Source organism: Crocodylus porosus, unplaced genomic scaffold, assembly GCF_001723895.1.
Source record: "Crocodylus porosus isolate Cpor-Errol unplaced genomic scaffold, CroPor_comp1, whole genome shotgun sequence".
NCBI classification, from domain to species: domain Eukaryota; kingdom Metazoa; phylum Chordata; order Crocodylia; family Crocodylidae; genus Crocodylus; species Crocodylus porosus.
The window spans coordinates 6,757,913-6,767,897 of record NW_017728921.1 but is presented as its reverse complement, the minus strand read 5'-3'; the positions used below and the strand labels follow the sequence as shown (position 1 = coordinate 6,767,897).

Below are 9,985 nucleotides of genomic sequence, written 5' to 3'. Positions count from 1 at the left end.
TTTGAAGCTGGCCCTGGATCCCCACCTACCATCATAGCTCCACCTCTCCACACTGCTCATTCCTGTCTTGGCTTCTTCCTGGCTCCCCTCCCGTAACTCCGCTGTTAAGTATTCCTTAACCATTTCTGTTGATTTAGCTGCCTACATGTGTTTTATTTCCTGCAATTCAATTTCTTTTCTCCTCCATAAATCTTGCCATAAAGTTCTCACGAGAGACTTTGGACTCCTTTTCTCTCTCACTCTGTGATGGACTCCTTGCACGGCGCGTTGAGAAATTCTCTTGGCCACACTGTTCTCTCCTACCCCAGCTGGGGGCTGTGTCCTGGTTGGTTGGTTGCTTCTCATCCAAACAGCTCTGTATTTTAGGTGTGCTGTCTATGTATCACTCAGGGATCCTGTAAGGAAGGAAGTTGCTGAAGTATTATGAGAATACACCCCAAGGAAAAGAAATTCTGTGTGTTTTTTGATGGCTTGTCTTCCACATCTCACCCAGGTTACTCTCCTTCACTGTACTGCTGCATGGGGACAACTAGAAACTTTGAAAATTCTGGTCGAACTGGGAGCTGATATTGTAGCAACCACTTTCTGAGGTGAAAAGGCCTGAGAGAGTGCCTGCCGCTATGGCCAGGCTGAGTGAGTGGACTTCCTGGACTGGTCAGGTGAGAGAGAAACTCCTGAGATGCACAGCTGTACCAAATGTCAGTTCCATCTGTGAGGTTTGGGGCACAGTAAAGGGGTGGTTGAAGCCACGCATGGCCCATAAGGCTAGGGTGCCCCAAAACACCCACTGCAGAATGGGACCCACAAAGGGTCCAGGAGCCCACGGGGTCAGGGTACAGCAAAACCGTGTCCAAGAAGTCATAAAGGCAGCCTCCCTAATATATGTACCATCCAAGACGTGGAGGGTGAGAATCGAGGGTGCCCTTTGGGCCAACATAGCATGGGAAGGGGGCCTTGGAGATCACGGCCATCCTGCAGGACCCTGCGTGGTGACACCAAGGGGGCATGCATCTTAAGCTGGTGGAAGTCATCCAAGCTCCACTTGAATCGGTGATGTAAGGCAGATTTACACCAGCTGAAGATCTGGCCCCATGAATTCTAAGTGTTGTGCTGTTCAGGTCATCAGCCCCTTCAGCTGCTGAGACCAGGTGTTCATCTGTGACATTGTGGATGGGCCATGGGTAGCTAGTTAACCAGACTGTAAAAAAACTCTTAGGGAAGAGGAAAAATCTGGCTCAGATTTCCTGATCCTGCCAGTGATCAGATAGAAGGGGTGAAGCTGATTCCTCCTGGTGTGGCTCCAAGGCAATTCACCTACACAATTCACCAATGGACCTGTTTGGTCTCTGGGGCAACTTAGCAGAGTCTAAAAACAGCTCTGTTACACCTGACAGTTGCTGCCCTGAGGACCTGTTCTTGCAGCCAGGGTTCACTGTAGCCCCACCATAGTTCTCCCACCATGCCCCCTTTGCTTGGCCACTTGGAACGTGCTCAGGAGCAAGAGTAGTGCTCCAGCTCTGTGCTATACTGGCACTTGCCTTTTTGCCAGGGGAGCTGCAGCTAATTGGATAGACCAGCTCCTGAGCTGCTTCATATTGTTAGCGTGGCTCAGTATAGCTAAAGTGTAGGGGGAAATGGTGGCTTTCTTCTGCCAAGGATAGTGTTATTTCATTTATATTTGAAATTCAAAACACCCTCACCCGAGTGTTGAAACCTTTGTTTTCAATTGGACCATTTTGCTTCCCTCCTCCCACTCTATTCTGTCAATGACAGAATTCAACTTCGCAATTGTCATCATTAGATGGACTGATCAGCTAATGATCTAATGTCCAACACACAGCTATTGATTTCTGTTCAGTGCCCCCACTGACTTCCTTAACAACATCCATGTAAAGAATTTGGAGAACAAGTATCGGAGCATAAACATATGCTTTTTATCTTTTTGTAGAGAAGGAGCGGCCCCTTTTTCCATTTACACTTCCTGCATCACAGTGTCCACACTGGAGCAGTGGTTATATGGACAAGCAGGGAAGATGTCTTCATCATCTTCAGTTTCTTCCACCTTTCTCCTTTTATTTAATTGCCATGGTGGGACTTCTTTCCTTTCATGGTGGCAGTTGTGCTTCAGGTATTTCAGCATCCTGGATGTATTTGCCACCAGTCTCGACGGCATTTTGTCCACATTGGAGGTGTGCTGACCACAGAGTTCTGTTGCAAGCGAAACTGTGGAGGTCTGACTTACTACCTGGAAAGACAGAGCCCATAACATGGGGAATGTTATTCCTTTCTTCAAGAGTCACGGACTACCAGGCCAGATCTCTTTTTATTTAAAAACTCAAGTGTCAGTGGACCAAACCTTCAACTAGTGTAAATCAGCTCCATTGACCTTTACAATGATTTACACAATGATCTGACTCTTTGACTTCAATGGAGCTAATTTGGTTTATGCCAGCCTCAGGCCCTGGCCTAGACTCTCTTATTTCCACTGCCACAGATTTGTTCTGTGCAGTTTCTTGTAAAGACAACCTCCTTTTCTTACCCCTCTCTTCAACTGGAAACTCTCACCAGTTTTACATTTGCAGGTCAAGTGCTTGAACACGTCCCCATTGCCCATTCTAGGGTTTAAACCAGTCTCTAACATTCAGGAGCTAAAAGGAGAACTTCATGGTAGCAGCTTCCAGGATATGTATGGGCTTATAGTGGGTTTTCCATGGAGAGCGAGGAAGAGTCAGTGGGAGAGCTTGAATCTCTTCATTTTTGACAACTAGACTGTTTATTTGAATGTCCAAAAATGGATTTAGGAATGTAGGTCATAACTCTTAATCCGAAAGAATCTCCAGTGCTATGCTTTAATCCAGGGGTGGCCACCCTTTGACCTATGGACCAGATCAATGCTGCAGTGCCATGTAATCCAGCCTATGGGGCTTCCTACAGATCTGGAAATTTGGCAGTGGAGGGTGGGCAGTGGCATTGCTATCATGCTGCCAGATGTCCAGACTGCTGGGGAGCCCCAGGACCAGAGCTCTGGATCAAGTGACCCATCCCAGTGCTAAGGGCTGGGCGGGGACACAGTTGAGCTCCACAGCCCAGAACTAGCATGCAAGGGGCGGTGCCAGGGCCTTGAGACCCAATCCTGGTACAGAGGGCTGGAAGGGGGTAGTTCCAGGATTCTGGGACCCAACCCCAAGATGTAGGGACAGGAGGGGGTGGTGCTCGGCCCCTAGGGCCAAATCCTGGCTTATGGGACAGAGGAGGCAACTCCAGGCCCTTGAGGCTCAAATCCAGCATGCTGGGGCAGAGTGGGTGGTGCAAGGCTGCCAGGCGCTAATCCCAGCATGTGGCGGTGGAGGGGTTGGTGCCCAGACCCAGTGCATGGAGATGGGAGGGAACAGTGCCAGGTCCCAGTGTCTGATTCTGGTGTGTAGGGCTTAATCTGTCCCATGGATTGGCCCCACACCACTCGTTTACTCATTGAACCAAAAGATTGAGCACCGCTACTGTAATCTACCTGGGACTGGCATGCTCAACCTGTGGCCCATGGGCCAGATGTGGTCCACAGAACCATGGCATCTGGCTCATGGGACACCCCATGGTTGGGGAACTCGGCAGCAGGGGAGCAGTGGCAATACTGCCACCCTCTACTGCTTCTGAATTCCCAAATGGGCACTGCCTCTCCAGCCTTCCAGGCAAAACAGTTGGTTTCTGCTGAGCCAGGACCGTTTGAGTTTGGTAACGGACATTACTCACTGCAGGATTCACATCACTTCTTTGATGCAGCTTCCATTTGATCCAAAGATAGTGTACAGATAAAGAGCAGAGGAGAGAAAGAACAACTTTGACGCTAAAGCGCAGGATATCCAGCCAGCCTTTGGTTATTTCCAGGTTGGTAAAGTAGAGAGATAATTGGTCCAAAGGGTAGGGCAGGCAAGTAGACATACGCTGTGTTTCAAGCTCCATTTCTTTCAGATCTTCTGGAAGAATATCCATGCCAACTCTCCTCCAGCTTGGGCGACCACCAACGCAAAGGCCATTCTGGAACAAGCAGACAGCCCAGAGAGAAACACCCAGGAAGAAACTTTGAATAAACATTGTCTTGTTTTTTTAGCAGAAAAGACTCCTGTGAATTGGTTGCCACCATGAACCAAATGTTGCCAGAGGTCCAGCAAGTGGCCTTGAGAGCTCACTGTATTGCCTTGAGTGTGTTTCCTTCTATCATTTAGTCACTGAAGCCAAACTACCTGTAAGCTGGTGATCTCACCTGCTGTGGATTTGTTTTCAGATAGGTACTATGATGTCATAAGGAATGCAAATCTCTGTTCAGTGAACAAGGTAAGGAGTTAAAGATGCAACAACCTAATGCTGTCTAGTGATTAGAATGGGGCACGGGGAGTTACAAAGACTGTTTTCTAATGCTGACTCTTGCCATTGGTTTAACTTCTCTGTACTTCAGTTTGCCAGTCTCCAAAGCAGGGATGACACCTGCCCTTTGTGTGTGGTGCTTTGAAAACCTCAGATGAATGGGGCTATAGAGTTGAAAAGAGTCCAGTATTAAAACAATGGCCTGGCTGGTCCATTACACTACTACCTTCGTACTGGGGCGTGAGTGGGACCAGCAATTCCACTTAGGGAATCGGAGAAGCTGGCAACCTGGTCTCGTTGAGAACTTGACTTTGAGCCCTTTGTTCACATGAGCAGACCTACTGAAGTCAGTTTCTTGTGTTAATACCGTTTGTCTGCCATGAGTAATGGGATCTATCCTGTTTTTCAGTCGCTTGCTTATTGCTGTGGTCTGTTCCCTGCTCTTTATGAGCTGCTTTCTTACTCTAGGTCTGCCGATGACTGATGCCTTAGATTTGCACCCTCTGAAAGTGAACCACAGTGATCTTGAGAGAAGGTGGAGTTCTGGCAACTTCCCATAAAGCCAACAAGATTTAGGGGCATTCACCATTGCACAGGACCTGGTGTATACATTTTAAAGATACGATGCTTGTAAGAGGAAGCTGTACGGTCTAATGGGGATATCGTCTGAACACATCTGCAGCATGGCATACAGGTGTCTAGGAAATGATTAGATTGTGGTGCTCTGGATGACTTTGGACCAGACACTTAATCTCTCAGGGGCCAGATCCTTAGCTGAAGTAATCTAGCATTGACATGAATGGAACTATGATGATCATAATATCCCTAACTCCAGAATGGGCTGACATAGATATCTCCCTTTTAGGAATACAGCAAAGTTGAATTCATTAATATTTATAAAGACAAAGAGTTGCTACTTATGTGGCCTTTCCAGCAGCTCTTTTTCCCAAGCCAGATTCTTCTTGTATTGTAGTCTGTCTCTGGAGACCTTTGATTAGTTCTGTAAATACTTTGCCATTATGTGAACCTTGTCTTCTGTGTCCTGTTTTGCAGAAGCTAAATAGGCCCTGTAGATATTCCTCAGCCATATTCAGGCAGCAATCTTATCCAGAGAAGGTGCAGGGAAGGCTGAACAAGGAAGACAAGTTATGGTGCGGAGCTTGTACAGCGAGGACCATTCTCACTCAGCACAGCTTAGACCTACTTCCTTAACTCTGAGTTGGTGTATGGGTCCTAGTGCCATCATCTTTTCCAAAGGCTCCTGCGCCAGAACAGAAAGAGACTCTGCAAAGGTTTTTATGGGGAGTTGATCCCCATATTAACAATAATGCTTGATATCCTTAGGGGGAGAGTGCCATATGTTCAGAAAGGCGTTTAGGAATGAAGACTTGCATTGCATAATTCCTGTGAGAGAATGGAGACAATGATCCATGAGCCACATTAGAGCTTTTATATTGCATGCATCCTGCAAAAGAGCTCTTCACCTCACATTTCTCTCCAGTGTCTCTGTGTTTATGTGTCCTGAAGAGACTTGTGCCACGTTCTTATACATCCAAGAGCGCAGAAGGAGTTAATGCTGGGGTCTGGATGAGCTCTTGGGAGTTCCTAGTGTCCAGTGCTATGTTCTGATCACTAATCCATACCTACCTCTGCAATTAACTCATACAAGTTAACTCCTAATCAATGTGCCTTGTTATTGATTCCTTACAAGAGAGGCCAGCTTCTCTTCTAGAAGGCCAGTGCTGTTCCCCCTCTTTGATATATGGGGGTTTTAGACAGTCAGGTGTCTCCGGGAGCAGACCTGGATGGTTTGGTTGGATGTGCAATCTGCTTAAAGCAGTTGGTTTTGTGGGGCTCTCTCAGTCTGAAGGAGATTTCCTTCTCTCCTACAGAATGCCTCTCAGCCCCTGCCACCGCTACTGCCTGTGGGTGGTCGCTGTGCCCTCCCAGCCTTGGGGGGCATGAGACTTTTATGAATGTAGGTATAGGTTGGGTTACTTTTGCCCAGGAGCATCACCTTATACTTATCTACACTTAATTTCATCTGCCATTTAGCTTCCCATTTGCACAATTGTGTCAGACCATTCTGGAGTTCCTCACAGTGCACCTTGACTTTACCACTTTGAAGAAGTGTTTGGTAAATTTTAGCCATCTCACTACTCTACTCATCCCATTTTTCCAGATCATTTACAAATGTTAAACAACACTGGTCCCAACACAGAGCCCTAAGGAACTGCACTGTATATGGACTCAATACCCAGTCCATTTGGGGTAGCTTTGTGCTTATCTCCAGCCCTGCTGATTGGAGAATGTGGAGTGAGGAACACGTTGTATATAAATAAATAAGGATGTTTGTGGGCGATATCTTCCAATGGACAAAATGCATAGTTGGGAGATATTTAGACAAACTTTTAGACACAAAATACCCATCCTCAGGTCTAAGTATTTTTGTGCCTGAAAGATTGTCTAAATGTCTCCCAGCCATGCAATTGGTCCAATAAAAGTTGCCACTCACAGAGATCCTTGTCTCTCGTGTATTTCCTGGACCACCATGTCTACATGACTCCAGTACTACATGTTAATAGGTAAGTCTTTATTTGTTCAGGCACTATGGAGGTAGATACTGACCATAAATACCTGGAGAGAGAGATGAATCTTAGGTGTTGAAAAATGGATTGATGGAGTTATTCACCGCTGGGTTAGGAAGGACGTACCAGAGTCCTGGGAGTGTCCTAAGCACTCTCAGGGGCGCCTTTCCTTCTCTGCTTTGTGCAGTCCTGGATTTCCTAGCCTTCTCTTTCCGTCCCGCCAAGTTATTCCTGGCTATTTCTCCTCACTGGCTCTTGTTGTTCCCTGCTTCCATATACCCAAGCCTTAGCACCGTGTGCTCACTCAAAAACCTCTCTCTTTCTTGTCCCATACATGCATGTTTCTCTATCTCTCCTTGCAGATAGTGTTATCCATCCCTTAATAATCCACACTTGGCATTGTATAGTTCATAATGACATCCTGAAGGGCTTATAATGAAGCTAGGAGGGTCTTCACAAGCAAAGAAGATGCATGTGGAAAGGAAATACATTATAGGTAAAAACTGATAATAAAACGGAAGAGGGACAGAAACGGCACATGCTTTGTGGGAAGAAAAATTACTGAAATATATGAACAAACCTGCTTTTCCCTTAGCTTCCTACATGAGCCAGGACTCGATTTTACCTGCCACTGCTGCTGTGCCCTGAGGTATCACAGTGCTGCCATCTAGCTACACGTGGTGTCCATCCACCTGGAGCTTAAAAGCTGAGTTCAAATCCATATCAGGCAAAAATAGTGTTCACAGGCTTACTGAGAGTACCTGGAGTATGTAAGTGTAGTACGGGCTTTGCAAGAATTGAATCTCAAATGAGCATCTCAGTTAGACACCTGTAGCAGGACTTCAGCCCACTGGTTCAAACTCAGCTTTTTTTGTTTTTTCATTCCAGTTTATACTTGACTAATACAGAGCTTGGACACTGGCATTGACTACGAACTTGGGAAAAACTACGTTTAAACAGAAGTCTGGGCCCAGAAGGCTTAACATTTTATCTTTTGTATGTTAGGAACTCATCTGACTCCCATTACCATTGCACCCATGTGCCTTACAATCTGCAGTGGATGTATCTTCACAACTTCCCTGTGAGGTAGAGAAGGATCATTCCCACTTACAGTCAGAGCACTGGGGCACAGAGGGACAAAATGATGTGCCCAAGGTTACCAAGGCAGGCTGTGGCAGAGCGAGGAGCTAATCACAGCTTTCCAAAGTCCTTAAGTAACTAGTGACTGTGTTACCTATCGGTAGAGCTTGTGTCTCCCTCCCTTTACATAACATCCAGGAGTAACCACAAACACATGAAATACGCACAAGAAAGAAGACTGAAGGCCGATGTTTCTATGATGAGGAATAGGAATAACTGGATAATTTCTTTTAAAAATTAGGGCAAAATCCTCCATGCATTTCTCTTTCCTACAACTCACTGCAGGATCACTATGCAATACAACAGAGCTTTGCTTCTCAAAGGCCAAAAAAACCCAAATCTTTCTGCCTACAAAACAAGACATTTTAAGTCTTTTCAAAGGTTTGGCTTCATTCAGATTATTTACATGACACAAGAGGCAGGCAGAGGAAATGTATGAACTAAATACAAGTCGCACCAGAGGCTAATTTAAGTTGTAACATAAAAAAAAAAAAAGGAAACTTTTCTATCAATGACTATACGGAGATCAATAGGATAATCAAGCTGCATTAAAAGCCCACTGCAATCAACAGTAATTGAATAAACTTTTGCTGTCATTTCCTCATCCCTTGTGTTTTTAATTAGTCACCAAACTTCAACTAGCCTTCAGCTGGAGTCTGGGAAAAAAATAATTTCTAGGCTGTGCTTGGCAAGGTGACCAAGCAGTTAAGGCGATGGACTGCTACTCCATTGTGCTCTGCACACAAGGGTTCAAATCCCATCCTTGTTCTGAAGTACTCTTGTGGGGCGAGGGGGGCACGCTGGAGAGGAGGGACAGAGTCCAGCTGCATCGGGACAGGTTGCAGAGGCGGGTGGGTGAGAACAGGGTGGGATTCAAGGCAGGCCAGTGCAGGGTGCTGCATCTAGGGAGAAGGAACCAGCAACGGAGCTAGAGGCAGCTAGGTTGTGGGAAAGGGATCTTGGAGACATCATTCACTCTGGGAGGGACATAAGCCAGCAATATGAGGAAGTGGCCAGTGTAAGGCTACTTGCACCTGGTCGTGCATCTACAGATACATCACAAGCAGGTCCAGGGAGGTGATCCTTCCCCTCTATGTGGGAGAGAGGAGCTGGAGCCTGGACGAGCAAGTCTGAAGGCCTGATTCCCAGAAGTGCTGAACCACACTTGTCCCGGTCCCAGCTGCGGTAATACGGTGTCCTAAGGTGACACTGCTGGAGCCTGAGAGAAAGAAGAGGGGAAAAAACTCACCTCACACACCACATTTTAATACTGCCATTTTCTACTGAATACATGTATATGAAAAAGAAATCTAGAAATAAATAAGGTGCCTTCTAGCAGAGGCACCATTCATGCCCACAAGCACAGGAAGCAAGGACCGATGGAGCAGAGACCAGGTCACCATCCCGCACCACCCTATCTCCCATTTCCAAAGTTGCCAAGGCACTTTGAAGCTCAAGACCCAGCGGTTTCCAATGAGATGTCATCTCTTAAATGCCTAAGGCCTTTTGGCAAGTGGGATTGGCATACTGCTGAGACATTTTCCCAGGGTCAACAGTGGACATCTGTCGTTCCCATCTGGACCAAAACAACCACGAGAGTGCCCAGCTTCAGTCCAGGGCCAACATGTCTGCAACAGAGCTGCCCTCCTGGAGAGGTCCAGGGCAGACAGAGCCGCAGAAAGGGCACTTATCTACACGCTTAGAGGCAGTCCTGCCAAGCGGAGGCATGGCCCTCGGACACGGGGCGAGGGGCAGGCTGCAGAGCGGCTTTCTGTGCTCGGGCTGCTCTGCCGGCAGGCAACGCTCTTGGGGGAGAAGCTAGAGTTTTCTCCGGTTTCAAAACGGGAATCCAAACTGCATGGATATTGTTATGTTAAAACCAACCGTGACATTCACAT

General features: G+C 46.8%; 2 protein-coding genes across 2 annotated transcripts in view; both read right to left on the bottom strand.

Annotated features, from left to right (window-relative positions):
- Positions 1 to 9,985, bottom strand: part of AACS (acetoacetyl-CoA synthetase) — a 77,823-nt gene that overhangs the window by 42,997 nt on the left and 24,841 nt on the right. The gene's annotated exons all lie outside the window — the stretch shown is intronic.
- Positions 1,703 to 5,382, bottom strand: LOC109312732. Its single transcript, XM_019538945.1, has 2 exons — positions 3,748 to 5,382; positions 1,703 to 2,245 (listed from the first exon to the last, which is right to left on the bottom strand). The coding sequence occupies exons 1-2, from the start codon at positions 4,087 to 4,089 to the stop codon at positions 1,973 to 1,975; spliced, it is 615 nt and encodes a 204-aa protein (XP_019394490.1). The 5' UTR covers positions 4,090 to 5,382; the 3' UTR covers positions 1,703 to 1,972.

Coding starts and splice junctions, on each gene's coding strand:
- LOC109312732 (XM_019538945.1), bottom strand. CDS start 4,089: ATGTTTATTCAAAGTTTCTTCCTGGGTGTTTCTCTCTGGGCTGTCTGC. Junction 2,246..3,747: donor GAAGTGATGTGAATCCTGCA/GTGAGTAATGTC, acceptor CTGTCTTTCCAG/GTAGTAAGTCAGACCTCCAC.